We start from the raw sequence: 17622 nt of genomic DNA on the forward strand, positions 1-17622 counted from the left end.
GGCTGATCCTGCAAAATACTTCTGGTTCCTCCTCCTTTCAAGAAGGATTGGGGTGCTAAAGGAATAGCCACAGAAATGTATCTGGTCTAGGCCAACAGTGACTCAGGTAAAGATGCTGAAGGTAGAAAATGCATAACTGTTTGCATCTTAAGTGCTGATATTGATTTCAAAGCCATAGCAGAAGCTGAATATGCCAATGAAGAGAGGCCAAAAATCCACTGAGGCTGACTGACAATGAAAAAATCGGTGCAGAGCTCAATGTTGGTAGTTTGAACAGCAGCAGTGGGGATAATGGATCCATCACTCTCAAGCCCAATACTGTGAGCTATGAGACTCTGAGTTCAATGTCTGACTCTGAAGGTTTGTGACTATCCTCTTTGGTACAGATGCAAAAATGGGGGATGGTGAGACAAACTGTGATTAAAAGGTGAGCAGGGATGGAGTGCCTCTATTTGCCCTAGTACCAGAGGTGGGAGAGGCATGATACATTTCTTGCTGCACGTAAAGTAAAGCCCTCATAATCTTCCCATAGTCTATGTCCAAAAACAATGGTTCCAGGAAAATTTTCAGAAACGTAATGGATAATGGCATCAGAATGCTTATTCCTTATTCTCTAGCTCTCTCATGACCCTTGCCCATTTCTCTTTGAGGAATTATAAGACTTGAGGCTTAGTCCATGTGACCAAAGGAGTTGACCCCATTACTGTGCTGAAGTCAAATCCTCTCCAGGGGTGGAGGTACAGCTGCAAAACTAACAACTTCTGTCTTTCTGTCTTGGATAGTCCGGGGATTAAAGAAGTAACAAAGGTCAGATTTTCCTTAAACTGTCTTCCTCAAGTCAAACAACTCTAGTAGCTCTGTCCCTCCTCTCGATATACGTGTTGAGCATCTTGGTCTTCACCAAGGAGTTAGCACTACCCAGTGTGCCTCAAGAGTGCATGCAATACACACATACATGTATACAAATATTTTTGACATGGGTAATAATACCCTTCTGTCCCACCTATATACCAAAATCAGTTATTCCCATAGTAAGTAAATGTCAATGTTGTTCTTAAAAACATCTAAACTAATGCTTGCTTTAATCTAATTTGGTAGCCTATTCTATATAACAGCTAGTCTCTCAGGGAATCAATTAGTACACTTCTCATTCCTCTACAATCTTCTACATAGGCTATCTGAAGATTCTTCACTACTTTTTGAAATCTCCCGACAGAGGCATGGGCCACGCCTTTCATTCTTCATCCTCCTTGCCTGGTTCCTTCAGTAGCAGGGACGCTAATCGAACCTTGGTCATCTGCATCGCAGTGATGGCTGTACCTCTCTGCACCATGAAGACAAGTAAAGTACAGTTGTGTACACCTACCATAAATGTAGATGTTCGAGTGTATTCACTGTTGCAGTAGTCACATTTGGGTTATCCCTGCCAGGGTAGCCCTCGTCCGGCCTGAATACCAGAGACTTAGTATTTCTGCATCAGTTGCTGTCACTTGAGGACTGATGCCAGGTCGCCAGAGGTATAAAGAAAGGCATCCGACGCCATTACATCAGTTTTTCTTGCCCTAACCTGTCAGGAGCCCCCAAAGTAGAAGGCCAGGCTCTGGGGGTAAAACCCCACCAGTGGAAAATAAATACCAATATGTCCCTTGTAAGGAAAAGAGAACAACAATGAAAGAAAGGAAGAAAAAGAGAAAGGGGGATGGAGGGAGGGAGGGAGGGAAACCAGGACTGCAACAGTGAATACACTCGAACATCTACATGTATGGTAAGTGTACACAAATGTACTATGTTCTTCGTGTTTCACTGTTGCAGTTGTCAAATTTGGGTAGATTCCCAAAGCTGAAGAAATGGGTGGAGGCAGTCCAGGAAGCTAGGGGCTGGCTAGCATGCCCTGCAAGACTCCAGAGCTAAATCCTGCCCTGGATTTGGAGAAGAGTGGCAGGTGGTAATGTTTGGTAAAAGTATGAACAGATGTCCAGGTGGCAGCCTCCAGGATGTCCCTGGTGGGGACACCTCTGAGGAAAGCTGCAGAGGTGGAGGCTGCTCTGGTTGAGTGTGTCCTGGCCCCACTGGGGGGAGGTTTGCCATGCTGTATGTAGCAGAAATGGATGCAGCGTGCTCTCCATTTAGAAATAGTTTGCTTGGAGACGGCTTTGCCTTCTGCCTCTGAAGCAAAGCTAACCAGCAATTGATCAGACTTTCTGAAGGGTTTAGTCCTGTCCAGATAGTATCTGGGCTTTCTGTGCACATCTAGAGAGTGCAGAATCTTTTCCCCTTTGTTTTGGGGGTTAGGAAAGAAGGTGGGTAAATGGATGGATTGATTGAGAGCCACACTGGACACCACCTTGGGCATGAAGGATGGATTAGGTCTGAGGGATAACCCTGTCTGCATGGAAGATGATGAAGGGTTCCACAACCATGTGCTTGCAACTCAGAGACTCTTCTGGCTGAAGTGATGGCCAGGAGGAAGGCTGCCTTCCAGGAGAGAAATTTTAGCTCTGCAGAAGAAGCTGGTTTGAAAGGGGGCAGGGTAAGCTTTTCCAAGAAAAAGTTAAGGTCCCAAGCTGGTGTTGGTGCCCTTCTGGGGGGGGGGTTCAAATTGCTAGCCCCTCTGAGGAACTGTTTAATCAGAGGGTGTGAAAAAAAGAGGCTGCTCAGTGGGAAAATGAGCAGAAAGAGCAGAGAAGAATTTTTATAGAGGAGAAAGAGAAACCACTGTGTAGTAGGTCAGCTAAGTAATCCAGAATGAGAGGGATGGAGGGCTGTGACATCCTGGCCCCCTTAACCTGGATCCAGGTGCAGAACCTTTTCTATTTATCTGCATAAGACTTTCTGGTGCTAAGGCGTCTGGCCTCTTGGATAACATCCAGAACCTGTTTACTGAGGATGGCAAATTGATCAGGGGTTAGGGTATAAGCCAAGCTGCCAAACTGAGTGTCTGCAATTGGGCTGCATGAATTCCCCTTCCCTCTGGGATAGGAGGTTTGGAATCTGAGGAAGATTCCATGGAGGCAGCGGGGACAGGCTGCGCAGCAAGGGGTACCAGTGCTGTCTGGGCCAGTCTGGAGCTATGAAAATGGTCCTTGGTTTTTCCTCCCTTATTTTGAGCAGTACCCTGGGAATGAGAGGTAGGAGAGGAAAGGCACAGACCGAGAGGTTTACCCAGGGGAAGGACAGGGCATCCACTTTCCAAGCCATGCAGTGATGCTCCCTGGTGCAGAATTTGCTGAACTGATGGTTGGTGTGGGAGGCAAAGAGGTCGACCAACGGGGTTCCCCATTTCTGAGTTATTAGGAAGAAGGTGTTTTTGTTGAGCTGCCACTCGTGGAGGTCCAAGACCATTCTGTGCTTAATTGGTCTGCCAGGGAGTTGAGAGAGCCTGGCAGGTTTTGTGGTAAAAGGTGTATTTGCATGGACAAGGCTGTGAACCAAAGGGTCATGGCCAGCCTGCATAGCGGGTAGGAGTGAGTCCCTCCCTGCTTGTCGATGTACCACATCACAGTGGTGTTGTCTGTTTTGATCAGGAGATCCCCTGGAGAGAGATGGGGTTTGAAAGCCATCAAGGCTTGCTGCACAGCCATCATCTCTTTTTGATTGATGTGCAGGGGGAGTTGCTGGGGGTTCCACTGGCCCTGTATGCACCTGCTGTCCAGGTGTGCACCCCATGTGTAGTCTGATGCGTCTGTGGTGAGGGTCTGGACGGCGGAGTGTGGGGAGAAGGGCAGTCCCTTGTTGTGGGAGCAGGCTGTTCCCCACCAAAAAAATTCCTTCCTCAGGCAAGGAATAATAGGCAGAAGAGTTTCCAGGTCTTGAGAGTGTTGACACCAAAGGCTCTTTAGGTACCACTGAAGTTTCCTCATATGCAGTCTGGCATATGGAATGAGGAGTATGCAAGATGCCATGAACCCCAGGGCTTGCAGGATTTCCCTTGCAGAAGGCTGGGGCCTGGTGGCCAGTTAAGAGAAGTAAGCTGATAGGAAAATGTGTTTCTCTAGTGTAAGGCATGCCATCTGGGATGCTGTGTCCGGACTTGCTCCCAGGAAGACTATCCTTTTGGTGGGTACCTGTTTGGATTTCTTTTCGTTGACTGTGTTCCCTAGGGAGGTTAGTAGGTCCTTTACAAAGGCAGGTCTTTGAGCAGCTTTTCCAGGCTGTCTGCCTGAATAAGGCAGTCGTCTAAGTAGGGGTAAAATCTGAATATTTCTTTGTCTGCAAAAGGCAATGGCCAGCGCCAGGCATTTTTTGAAAACTCTGGGAGCACTAGATAAGCCAAAGGGAAGTGCAGAGAACTGAAAGTGTTGAGATCCTTCCCTGAAGGGGAGATATTTTCTGCAGGTCTCCCTGATAGGAATGTGGAGGTAGGCCACTTTTAGGTCCAGGGTGGCTAGCCAAGCCTCCTTTGAGAGCATGGGTAGCAGCTGCTGGAGGATGAGCATTTCGAATTTTGGGATCACCAGGAAGGTGTCTAGAATGGATAGATCGAGGATGGGGTGCCAGGTGTCCTCTTTCCTTGGCACCAGAAAAAGTCTGGAGTAGAAGCCTTGGCCTATCTGCTCTGCAGGAACATGCTCTACTGCCTCCAAGGAGAGCAGGGAATGGATTTGCTTTTGTGGCTCTGCCCACTGATTTGGTGGTAGATCTGGAAACCCTTTTGGGGTTGGAAGGATGTGGAAGGAGAATTTGTACCCCTGAGACAAAATGTTCAGAACCCATTGATCCTTGGTAATGGTGGGCTAAGTGCTTGAGTGAAAGGAGAGTTTTCCTCCTAGGGGTATGTGAAGGTAGGCAGAGGAGAGTTCAGGAGGGGGCGAGTTATTGTGAGTTCTTACCATAAGGGGGTGGCTTAGAACTCCCTGGTTTTGAAGTGGAGGTAGTCCAATGCTTAGGTCTCTGCAATCCCTGGGGCTGCTGTCTTTGGGGGGGGGTCTGTTTCCATGGGCCTCGGCTGGCCCTGTCTACTCAGAGCAGGAAAGGACCAGTACTTGCAGGGAAAATGCCTGCTGAACCTAGGGGGATGGACCTGTAAGAAATGTTCAACAGTCTGCATAGATTTTGCTTTTTCTTCCATCTTTTTTAAGACCTCTTCTGCCTTAGTGCCAAATAAGTTATCTTTATGCAAGGGTGCAACCAACAGTTTTGATTTGACATGGTCTGTCAGGGGTTGTTCCTTAAGCCATGCATGTCTTCTAATGACAGATCTGGTGACTGCTGCCCTGCAAGAAGCTTCTAGGGTATCAAAACCACAGCCTACAGCACCTGGTAGTCCCAGGCGTTCTCCCATCCAAGTACTAACCAGGCCCGACCCTGGTTAGCTTCCGAGATCAGATGAGATCGGGCGGATTCAGGGTGGTATGGCCGTAGGCTCCATGGCAAGAAAGACTGATGTAATGGTGTCAGATGCCTTTCTTTATACCACTGATGACCTGACGTCAGTCCTCAAGCGACAGTAACCAACACAGAAATACTACGTCTCTGGTATTCAGGCCGGCCGAGGGCTACCCTGGCAGGGATAACCCAAATGTTACAACTGCAACAGTGAAACATGAAGAACATAACAACTTTAAACTCCAAGTAGCCTTGGGTAATTTTACCGCTGGTGCAAGTTGTTTAAATAGCATGAGAGAGACAACTAGCCAGCTGATTATTATGAGTAAAGTTGAGGGGCATTGTGTCTGGGAATGTTTTAGACAGTGAGCTGACAAAGCCTGCAGTTTCCGTTCTACTGCTTGATGACAACAGACATCCTTCTGCCAGATGAGATATTTGCACACTATATGAGTGCTCCTTAAGGGCACCGATTGTATGCATTATCTCAATACTTATATAGCTCCTGTCTTTTGGACTAAGGTAACACAATTCTAATAAAACCCTCATTATGTGGTATGTATTTGCTATTTAAGAAAGATATGTACCCTATGAAAGATGTACCAGTACAAAGGTTTACAACTGAAAATTTCACCTGGGATATGGTCATGTTATAAAAAAGTGACACCATACAAACACTAGATTTTTTTCACGTTTATTAGCTCACGAAACATGCTGTTGATCATACTACCTTTTTTAACAAAACTCAGCCAATCAAGAGTTTAACAATAATTGACTTCTCAACAGATCAAGCCTGAAGCACCTAAAAAGAAATGCTGCAACATAAAAAGTAATCTAGAAGCACTGCTGCTACATGGTTTGGCCAAAGCCTGACCACCCAGATCTATCCCTACTGCTCGCTTTTCAAAACATCCTTACATAAAAGCAGCACTTTTTTACAATATCAGTTGTGCTTACAGACAACTTAGACAAATGTGTTTGCCTGTTTTTGTTTCTACTTTGGAGGAAAATTTCAATTCATCTGAAACAAATCAGTAAAACTCCTAACAGTGCTGAATTAAGTGTTTCACATAAATGTTGTTTTTAATTAACACTGGATGGTATTTAAATAAAATCACCCTCCTGCCAATATGACTGCTGCTTCCCATGAGCATGAAATAATTAATCTTTAAAGAATCTTTCCTTGCTGTTCTGCTAGGCTGCCTCATTAGTGTTCAGAAGAGCAGCCTACAGTGAAGTCAGAAGCTGCACTGAAAATGTCTGCTTAATTGACAACAGCAGGAAATATCTATTTGTTCCAAAACAATCCATTATCAAACAATACAAACATAGCATTTAAACTGTTTCTAGGCAACAGGGTTCTGCAATATGATAGCAGAACTTTGTAAAACACTTGTTAAGGTACTTAACACAGACGTACATTAACAAAGTTCTTTCCAACTTTCTGCACAAGAATTTTTTTTTTGCTTTCAAATATTTTTATTTTCCTTTTTCACCGTGATATTCATATTTATACATCACAATAGTAACCTTTAAACAATGTAATTACAGTGCTAATATTCTTTACGAATATTTGTTACATCACATGCCAAGAGAATTTATCTTTACCATAGAGTGTAAGAAAGAAACAAAAAACAAACATCATATATACACTAGGTACAACAAGTGCTACCCTTCTATAATACTGTTTGATATATTCATTTTGTCATCCCTTCTTCATATCTCTGCAAACACTAGCCCTACACTAACACATACAAAATAAAATACCTCTTAACTAATAAGATTTCTTACAGTACATGTAAGCATTAGGTTAAATTCACAACTTCAGATGTTGGCCCTGTGGTGCAGAGACTGAACTATAACTGCAGCCCCAGTGACATGTTTTGTTATAAAACCCAGAAGCGAGTAGCTTGATTGAAGGAAAGAAGCAAGGTGGCAAACGTTGGTTTGCTTTGTCCATCCAACAGTAAAGGGTTCAGGTAGACCCTTTTCAAAGGTATTGTCTAGCACAGGCTGCATACGTAAAATGCAGGCAGAGTTCGGCATGAGAAAACACACTTCAAACACTTGGCAATGCACATCCTGCTTTGACAAAGATTTCAACAACACTTGCAGGGAAGGCTTAGGTTATAACAGTATTCCAACTAGTGTCGATATTGTCCAGGTAGCACCCAAGTTTGACCTCACCTCCTGCTTAAGCTAGCAGGATGGAGCAACAAAAAAAGAATATGTAGTGTTAAGATAGTAAAACTTGTTGGCAGGTGACAGAGACAAAAATGAAAACTACAAATAATAAATAAAAAAATTAATAATAAAATAAATGACATTCCACAGGTTCAGTAATACTTCAATTTTACCTCTGTTGTGTGTGTCTATATATAATTTTACTCTCTCTCTCTATCTCTGTATATATATATATATATATATATATATATATATATATATATATATATATATATATATAATATTTTATTTATAATAAATAAAATAAATATTATGGATGGCATGGCTTTTTAAGATGATGTAAGGCTGTTTTCCATTGATTCATTTTATTTAATTACTGTGGGTTAGACTACAGTTTCTGTACATATACCAGTTTCTTTCAGTATGTATCATTCTGATGAAATCCTAAATTTAACAAGGACAACAGCGCTTAACAACTGCTTCTGAATAAAATAAATACATTTCAACTATTTATTTGGTATTCTTCACCTTCAGTGGTCATAATATTTGGGCACCTGATTTACAGCTGTTACTTCTTCAAGATGGACTGGTCTTTTCTGTTTTTTTTGGGTGATATTACGAGAATCAAAACTTAGGCATCATGCTGAATATGTAAAGCCTTGCAAAAGTAGTTAAAATGGTTTAAGTTGCAACTGTACAAACATCAACAGAAGAATTCTTACAAAAAAAGCCTGATAGGAAGCCACAGCGCTTATGAAACCAACTCTTAGTTGTAAAAGTAATGTTTTACTGTATCATATAAAAAGTAATACATTCTAAAATATATGCAAGCAAAGTGGTCTTGGAAACTTTAAAACCCTTTGTTAACTACCCAACTGCATATCTTGTATGCAGTCTTTGGTTCTTTTCAAGTTGTTGTTGTTGTTGTTGTGTCTTTCGGCTTTTCCCGGTTAGGGGTCGCCACAGTGGAACTCCGGTCCGCTAATGATTGGCAGTAGATTTTACGCTGTTGCCAGCTCTGATGCACAACCTTCAACGAAGGTACGCCCATTCACGCATGTCTCCACACAGAAGAAGCTCTAGCTGAGAATCGAATAGGACGTCTTACTGTGAGGTGACAACGCTACCGCAGCACCACCACCGCAGTAAAAATGTAAATTCCTGTGCACATCCATACAGTACAACAGGCACTCTCCTTTACTGAAGTAACTGGGGGAAAAAAAAAGATTAAATGAACTGGTTAAAATTTAGGTAGGATGGGTGGGTTCATTCACAGGACCATTTATGTTAGTGAAAAATCACATACATACGATTGACAAACAAGGCTTGTAACCCAAACATTTGCCCAGCTGAAGTGACAGCAAAAGGGGAAACGGTTTTCCAGGAAAGACCTGTCAAAGGCACCCTAGAAGCTGTCTCAAAGGGAGGCAAAATGCACTTTTCAAGCATAACAGAGAGCTCCTTAAGTTGGAGCAGGTTCCTTACATGGAAGCCTGATGAAAAAAGTTCATCTATGAAAGGCCTTACACACTTTCAAGGAAGCAAAGGAAGAATTTTGAAAACCATGGTGGGAAGTAGAGATAGCCACGGAATTTTGTATGTTATGTTACACTTTGCTGACCATATTAGGTCCACTAATCAGTGGCCTCTTTTCTGTGGAGACCCAATGTGATGTTTAATACTATGAAAATTTGGCCAGAGCATCAGGAAACTCCCCCTACTCTTAAAATAAGTGTCTTGGGATCTTTTTTCCATCCATATGAGGCACCACCAATTCAGGGAGATGAGACCATGGTTTAATATCGTAACCAAAGGACAGCACTGTCAGAAGTGCAGCCCTCCCCTTATGCTGCACTGCACTATCAGTGTTGGAAAAAGGAATCCAAGTACCTGGTGTGAGAAAAGAATCCTCAGCCTTCTGATTTTCCATCACTAAAGGTAAGTGTGCTACCTGTTGAGCCACTGACAATGGCACATAAAAGAAAATGATGCATGTTATTCATAACTGAAATTAACTTATGATTGAAATGACTAGTTCCACAGCTGCAAAACATGCACTGTAACCAGCCAAGTAACACCTTCAGCAAGTTTCCAATAAAAAGCGAAAACAGTGGTATACTGCATGGATGAAAGTGAATCAAAAGAGTAATGAGTCACCAAAACAACAGAACAGAATCTGTAACTTGACCAAATAATAAAACATTAAAGGTAGTCTTAGCAAAACAAGATTATTCTCTACAAAAACAAAATAAAGGATGCTACTCTTAAGACTAACCCGGACCTGCGCTAAACTATGTAATTATAGCAAAAAACTAGCACACCAAGAAACGGATACCACTCAGAGAACACAAAGGGCCTGCGTTTGCAATGGCCAACAAGTTTTCAATAACAACTTTGAAAAACACACTACTATTTTCTGTCTACAATAACAACGACTAAGCTATATAAACTCAGCTAATACTATTATGAAAAAATTATCACTATGAACAATAATAATGAAGAAAAATCCAACTTAGCCACGGCTAAGAAAGAAAGCACTTCTGAACTCGTAGATGCGGCAAACGAGATCTGGGGATTCTTACTAGTGCACTATGGGATACCTACCTTGCCATGAGCCAACTGAGAGACTTAGAGCTTTATAATCAGCCGAGTCGGGGCCCATATGTAAGAATGAAGGCAAGATAGGACTACAGAACATTGCCACTTTCCACAGCTGCAAAACATGCACTGTAACCAGCCAATTAACATCTTCAGCAAATTTCCAATAAAAAATAGTGGTATACTGCACTGTTGAAAGTGAATTGAAAAGGAGTAATGAGTCACCAAAATAACAGAAGAAAATCTGTAAATTGACCAAATAACAAAACATTAAATGCAGTCTTAGCAAAACAAGATTATTCTCTACAAAAACAAAATAAAGGATGCTACTCTTAAGACTCCTGTAATGGAGAAAAAGAAGTTATGTACTCACCATAACGTTCCATGTGAGTTGTTCATCTCGCCTTTATTCTTACTGATGGGTTCGGAGCCGATCCTCAGTTCCAACTCAGCCAAAATGCAAAAGCTCAAGGTTTTCAACCAGCTCGTGGCCTACTCCCTATCCCATGATGCATTGGTGCTTTCCTCAGATCTTGTTTGCTGCCAACTAACGTAAAGATAATATATAAAATTTTCTAATAGCAATATCAAGAATAAACCAGACAAAGACCAACACTGCCATGAGTCGTCCAACTTCTCGGTCCCGAAGAAAACGGGAAGGGGGTTAGGAGGGTGCGACGTAAGAATGAAGGCGAGATGAACAACTCACATGGAACATTATGGTTGAGTACATAACTTCTTTATGTGAAGTTGTCCAATCTTGCCTTCATTCTTACTGATGGGTTAGCATCCCAAGCACCATCTTTCTCTGGTGGCACATGGGAGTATATTCTTCAGGACAGTAGAACCAAAGGAGGCCCTGTCCCTGGAGGCCCTATCCATCTTGTAATGAGTGATGAAGGTATCAGGACTACACCACATGGCTGCTGCACAAATGGAATCTATTGGTAGCTTGGCCAGAAAGGTTGTAGATGTGGAGACAGCTCTAGTTGAGTGGGCCTTTACTTTTTGATGTAATGGCATGTGAACAGAACTATATGTAAAGGAGATACAATCTGATAGCCATTTTGACAAGGTGGTTTTTACCACTGGAGCACCTTTCTTTGAATATGAGAACGAAAGGAAGAGCTGTTCTGACTTTCTAAAGTCCTTGGTCCTGTGTAAATAAAATCAAAGCTGCCTGTTGACATCAAGCTTATGCAGCATACATTCCATCTGATTAGTATATTTTGGGGAAAAAACAGGTAATTCTATAGTCTGGTTAAGATTTCTCTCTGAACAAACCTTAGGTAAAACTGACGTTTTTTTTCCTAAGTGAAACTCTGTCATTATGAAAAATCAAATATGGGGGGTTTATGGACAAGGCCTGTAACTCTGAAACCCTCTGAGCAGAAGTAATAGCTACTAGAAAAATGGTTTTCCATGACAGATATTTCAGGTCACAAGATGAGGCTGGTTCAAATGGGGGTAGGATGATTCGTGAAAGAACGAAATTTAGATTCCATGGTGTCGCCAGGGATTTAATGGGGGGTCTCAAATGAACAGTACCCTTAAGAAATGCTTTAGAGAGCCTCTGAAACATGACACTAGACCCTTGATCACCCAAATGAAAGTTAGAAATTGCTGCCAATTGAACCCTAATGGTTGCTGCAGCTGCCCCTTCATTGAAAAGTTTGATCAAAAACTCTAAAATGGATGAAACTGAAGCATGATACAGGTCAGTACTGTTTTGAAATGCCCATATAGAAAACCTTTTCCATTTACTAAGGTATAACTTCCTGGTAGAGGCTTTATGAGGGGATGGTAGAATGTGCTGAGTTGCAGCTGAGAGGTTCTGAAACCTGGCTATTCTTGGAACTGGAGCAGCCAAGCTGTCAATTTGAGGGCATGAAGAGCATGATGAACAGCCCCTGATGAATCAGAAGATTGGGAACTGGGTCCAGAATCCAAGGTTCTTCCAGTAGATGAGGCTGAAGAAAGGGGAACCAAATCTGATGAGGCCAGTAAGGGGTTATTAGAATTATGGTCCTTCCCAGAGTCTTTGCTTTCTATAAAACTTTGGGTATCAGTGGAAAGGCTGGAGACCCGGGGCCCAACTGTGTACAAGCACGTCCCTTGGGGAATCTCCCATAGGAGGGATATGGGCAAAATAGCTGCTGCATTTCATGTTTGTTGGAGTTGCAAAGAAGTCGCAACAAGGCCGGCCCCATCTGCGGAATATCCTTTCTGCCACTTCTTGTTTCAGGGACCACTCATGAGGCAAAAGAATTGCTCTGCTCAATCTGGCTGCTATCACATTGGACTTCCCCTGGATGTGCGTCACTATCAGAAAGCGCCGGGTGGAAGTTGCCCACTGCCATACTCTCAGGGCCTCTTGACATAGGGGGTAAGATCTGGTTCCTCCTGGTTTGTTTATGTACCAGATCACTGACATGTCCATCTGAATTGCAATAGTCCCTAGAGGAAGGGAGTCTTGAAAGGACTGCAATGCTAGAAGTACCACACTCATCTCTAGGACATTGATATGCAGGTGAGCCTCGTGGTCCTTCCACGTGTTTTGGGTTGTTCTTCCCTGATAATGCCCCCCCCACCCAATCAGGGTGCCGTCCGTGATCACCGTGGCAATGGGAGGGGGTAGAACAAAGGGGAGACCTATTGTTACTTGTTGACTTGTCAGCCACCAACGATGGTCGTTCCTGCATGAGTTTATCGCAATTCGATGTGACATTGGAAGTTCTTGAAAGGACCATTGAGTGAACAGAAGCCACTGCAGTATATGCATATGCATTCAACCTAAAGGAATCACAATGACTGCCGCCGCCATTGTCCTCAATAATTTGAGCACCATTGAAGCTGCGGCTTTTTCTTTTGATAGAAGAGTCAGGACCTGTTTTCGTAGATCACAAACCCTTTTTGATGGAAGTATTATGGTCATGGAAATGGTATCTATGTCTGCTCCTATAAAAATGGTAAGTTTGGATGCAACAAGGAAGATTTTTCTGAATTTATGGTAATCTCCAACTGGCTGCAGAGGTTTAAGGTTGTGTCCCTTGCTTGTATGAGTTGATGCCTGGTGGTGGTGGTGGTGGTGAGTAGCCAGTCATCCAGGTAAGGAAACACCTGGAATCCTAAACGTCTCAGGTGAGCCGTGACTACTGCCATGCATTTGGTGAACACTCTGGGGGCTGTAGTGAGACCAAAGGGCAGAGCTCGAAACTGGTAGTGACTGGTTCCCAGCCGAAAGCGCAGATGATCTCTGGATGGTCTGGCCATTTTGACGTGGTAGTATGCATCCTGGAGATCTATCGAGCACATCTAATTGTCTTTTCTGAGAAAGGGAAATATCGACTGTAGCGTGATCATCTGGAACTTTGTCTTTTTGACAGATTTGTTTAGTCTGCCGAGATCCAAAATGGGTCTCCAGTCCCCTGTTTTCTTTGGAACTAAAAAGAACCTTGAGTAAGTTCCGGATCCTCTGTGGTCTGCCGGGACTGGCTGGATGACTCTTTTTTTTTTTTTTTAGCAACCTTTGAATCTCTATGGTTGCTTGTTTCCTGTGACTGGGTGGAACGTCCGGGATTTTCCTTACAAGAGGAGGTGGGGTGGCAAAGGGAATGGAGTATCATCTGGATATGATGCTTTGTACCCAGTGATCTTTTACTATTTTTTGCCAGGTGTCTGGGTACAAAGATAAGCATCCCCCAACTGCCTCCAGAGATGGACAGGTGAACCTCCTTTCAGGAGCGCTGATAAGGATTTCCAAAGAAATGATCTCTGTCACCCTGATTCAGCGGACCCCCTCTGCTGCGTGGATGGCGTCTTTCATTATTACCCCCTCCTCTGCCTTGAGAGGAGGGTTCATCACGAGTGTCCAGGAAAGATCCTTGAGTTTTACAGAACCACATCTTCCCTCCCTTCTGACCTTTGGGGTAAGGTCTAGAAGGGGTGGAAAGATGGACTCCGCCGGCAGACACAGCCTTTCCGTCCTGTTCACTCCTGGTAAGCATTTCTTTCACTTTGGGTCCAAGAAGAGACGAGCCATCGAAAGGGGTGTTAACAAAGGATGACTTGAAGGGCTCCGCAAAGGAACATAAGTGCATCCAGGAATGTCTCCTAAGAGCAATTCCTGTACCCACTGCCCTAGTCATTCCATCAGCTGTGTACGAAACCAAATGTATGGAAGAGTTTACAAGGGAATTGAGGGTAGCAAGCTGGGAAGTTACTTTATTGGATATCCCTGCAGCTACGGAACCCTGAAGAGTATAACCCAGCTCTTTTTGTAGTCTAGTAAAATGTGTGAGATAGTTCAGCAATCAGAGGGCAAAGGACGCTGAACTAAACATGTGCTTTCCATATCTGTCCATGATCCTAGAATCCTTATTAGGAAGATGGACAGACACAGAAGTTTCCAACAATTCCTTTTTGGTGGCTGCCGCCACCACCATGGCATCAACAGGTACTCCTTTGGTTAGAAAGGCCTTGTCCTGGGAAGAACTTATAAATTTATTAGGCCTCTGAGGGACATCTTTCCATGGTATTCGGGGACTTCCACGCCTTTTGTGAGATTAGTTCCATCAGCTCTTCAAAAGGTGGAGACACCCAAGTGGTGGAGGCTGAGACCCGAAGGCCTTCAGGAGGACTGACTCATCAGTAGGGTTTAATGGACTTCCAGCCACCCCTCTGTTTAAGAATTTCCAAGATATCTGCAAAGGAGATATCCTCCGAGGGAGACTGCGGGGACCCTTCTAACTCATCTAAGTCAGTGTCTGAAGTGATGGATTCTTGCAGGAATCTAGATGCTTCCTCTTGCATAACCTCTTCTTGGAAACCTCATCTGTGGTGAGGACTCGGAAGAGTAGGGTTCACCCGATGGGGCATACTGAGGTGCTGGATCTCTACGCTTTTGTGAAATCTATGAAGCAGAGGCAGACAAAGGCACTTTAGGGGAGGAGGTTACCAGTCCTGGTGATGTGGAGTCCCGAGGGGAGAATACTCTCCTCATAGCATCAAATTCCCCCCAGCTCTGATGAGAAGGAACCCCTGAATCCAAAGAGGCAGGTAACTCCCTCCGCACTGAAGCGGTGGGCTCCGAGCCTGAGGTAGGCACCAAACTCATCCAAGCTGAAGCCCCAAGAGGCAAAGTCGGAAGCAAAAAGTCAGTTCAACTATCCTCTCCAAACCCGACTGGTGAGTGTTGGCTCCGAGACTTTACGGTAGGCACAGAGGAAGTCTGAGCTGTCAGAACCGACAGGCCTGGAACAGGTGTTGGCTCTGATGGTTCCACAATCATCAGCTCTGAACACTCTGGCTCCAAAACCTCAAGTTGGGTCAGAGGAGGAATAGAAGAAGCAGGAAGGGTTTTGGATGGTTCCGAAGCCCTGATGGTTGGCACTGACAAAAGTTTGGCCAGCTCCAGTGTCTGCAGCAGCCTCTGCACCACACGATGCACATCCATGTCTGAAAGCCTTGAGGATGGGTGACTTGAGGGTAGGAGATACTGGCTCCTACCAACAACCACAACTGTCAGTTCCGATACCTGTGGAGCCAAAGTAGATGGTTTGTCTGATAGGCTTGGAGTTGATGAACCTTTTTTCGGCTCCGATCCAGAAGAAGCTTTTGATGGTTTAGATGTCTTGTCCTGGGTATTGTCTTCGCCTAGAAATTCTTAAAAGCAAGATTTAACTAGGCCCCTAGCAATCAACTTACTCTTCCTTTCATGCAACACTCTACTGCTAAAGGAATGTCATATAGAGTAGTTCTCCTGCAGGTGAACCTCACCTAAACAATAAACACAATCTGAGTGTCCGTCAGTTATGGACATCTTTTGTCCACACTTAGGACATTTCTTAAAACTGGACTTTGATTTTTCTTGCTGGGACATGCTACAAAAAATAACAATCCACACAGCTGAAAAACTAGCAATATATATCTTGATGCCCTATAACTAACATGGGCTTTCACCAAACCCTAAAGCTATCACACACACAGACACACAGACACACACACACACAAAGTTATAAAGCCTTCTAACTTAAACAGGCAATAACAACATTTTTAAGGGCAACTCAGCCTAAAATTTAACGACTAAGGGAAAAAAATTAGCCTCAAAATCTAGGCTGTCAAGAAACACTACTAAGATAAATATATATATATATATATATATATATATATATATATAGATATATATATAGATATACAGATGCCCTGATGAAAAAAGGGCTTAAACAGTGCCTATACCTACAAGTAACACACAAAGATAGAGAAGCTATGAAATATGTAAACTATACTAATAGGGAGTTTTAAACTAGGCCTAATAAAAAAAAATCCACACACCGAGAGAAACTCTAAAGTAAAGACATGCACAGGCACTGAGGATAATTCTCCTCTAGCTATCCAACTAACTAATCTAACATACTATTAGCTAAATAAAGAGACAGGAGTATAAAAACGATTAATAATAAGAAATATACTTAAATTTCACTGGCCAGAGCTGGTGAAATGCACGATCTGTTGCAGCAGCAAATGAGATCTGAGGGAAGCACCAGTGCCATCATGGGATAGGGAACAGGCCACAAGCTGGTTGAAAACCTCGAGCTTTTGCATTCTGGCCGAGTCGGCTCCAAACCCATCAGTAAGAATGAAGGCGAGATTAAACAACTTCACATATGACCTTTTCCTCAAAGGTATAGCAACCTCAGATGGTGTTATATTTACTTTGGGGGGGTAAAGCAGCACAGCTCCCTACATGGGGAAATAGCCTTTCTTTTCTTTATTTGACAGCAGTTCTGTTTCGTGAAGCCTATTTCTGCTTTTGTCATTTTAAACTTGCTCTGCTGCTGCTGTTGCTTCTGTATGTTGACAGTCTAGAAACGTTCTGTTTCAACAATTTGATATGCTATGGCAAAAACTTTGATGAGGACAAGTGTTACAACACATACATTTACTATTTTCTATACAACTGGACTAAGTGTTCACAACCTTCTACATTTCTGGTTCATTTCCTTTATGAAAGCTGTCCAGTCTCATTTGATGAATTAGCACAAAACAAATGACTCAGGCTGCCTTCAAGCTTTGTGAATGTTCAGTCAAGCCATAGCATTTTGCTGTGGGTAGAATGACACCATCTTGTTTTTCCTTCATGGGTATAATCTGAAAATTGTTTAAGAAAAGGCAGTATCAGAAACATATACTTACATATGTCTGCGATGAAATTCCATAATCTTATCTTCTAGTGTTTCTTGTTGAGGAATATATTTGTTACTTGCCAAATGCTGACGGTCTACGGTTTCATCAAAGTCTCCAATCTCAGCTAAAAAATAGAGAGAGAGATGAGATTAGAAAAAATGGGCTATGAAAAATCAATGCTCTCTTGGGAATTTGCCATTTTTAATATTACCACTCAGAAACTATCAAAGCTAAAAATGCACATTCTAATAACTTTCTTTGCATTAGCCAAACTTTACATTACTCAAAACTGGTTAGATCCATCCAAGCTCTCTTGAGTAGGCTTCAGAA

At 43.1% G+C, this 17622-nt stretch overlaps 1 protein-coding gene and 1 non-coding gene across 3 annotated transcripts in view; both read right to left on the bottom strand.

The window, feature by feature from the left end:
• The window catches only part of FARP1 (FERM, ARH/RhoGEF and pleckstrin domain protein 1), a 2534157-nt gene that overhangs the window by 1060627 nt on the left and 1455908 nt on the right, over positions 1-17622 (bottom strand). For both annotated transcript variants that reach the window (XM_044071307.1, XM_044071308.1), the window contains one exon: positions 17302-17416. In XM_044071307.1, coding sequence (XP_043927242.1) covers positions 17302-17416 — 115 coding nt within the window. The remainder of the gene's footprint in view (positions 1-17301; positions 17417-17622) is intronic.
• On the bottom strand, positions 5245-5363 carry LOC122802933. Its single transcript, XR_006365012.1, has one exon. It is a non-coding gene; the product is annotated as a 5S ribosomal RNA (ribosomal RNA).

Source organism: Protopterus annectens, chromosome 5.part0 (assembly GCF_019279795.1).
Source record: "Protopterus annectens isolate FY-2018-M chromosome 5.part0, PAN1.0, whole genome shotgun sequence".
NCBI classification, from domain to species: Eukaryota; Metazoa; Chordata; order Ceratodontiformes; family Protopteridae; genus Protopterus; species Protopterus annectens.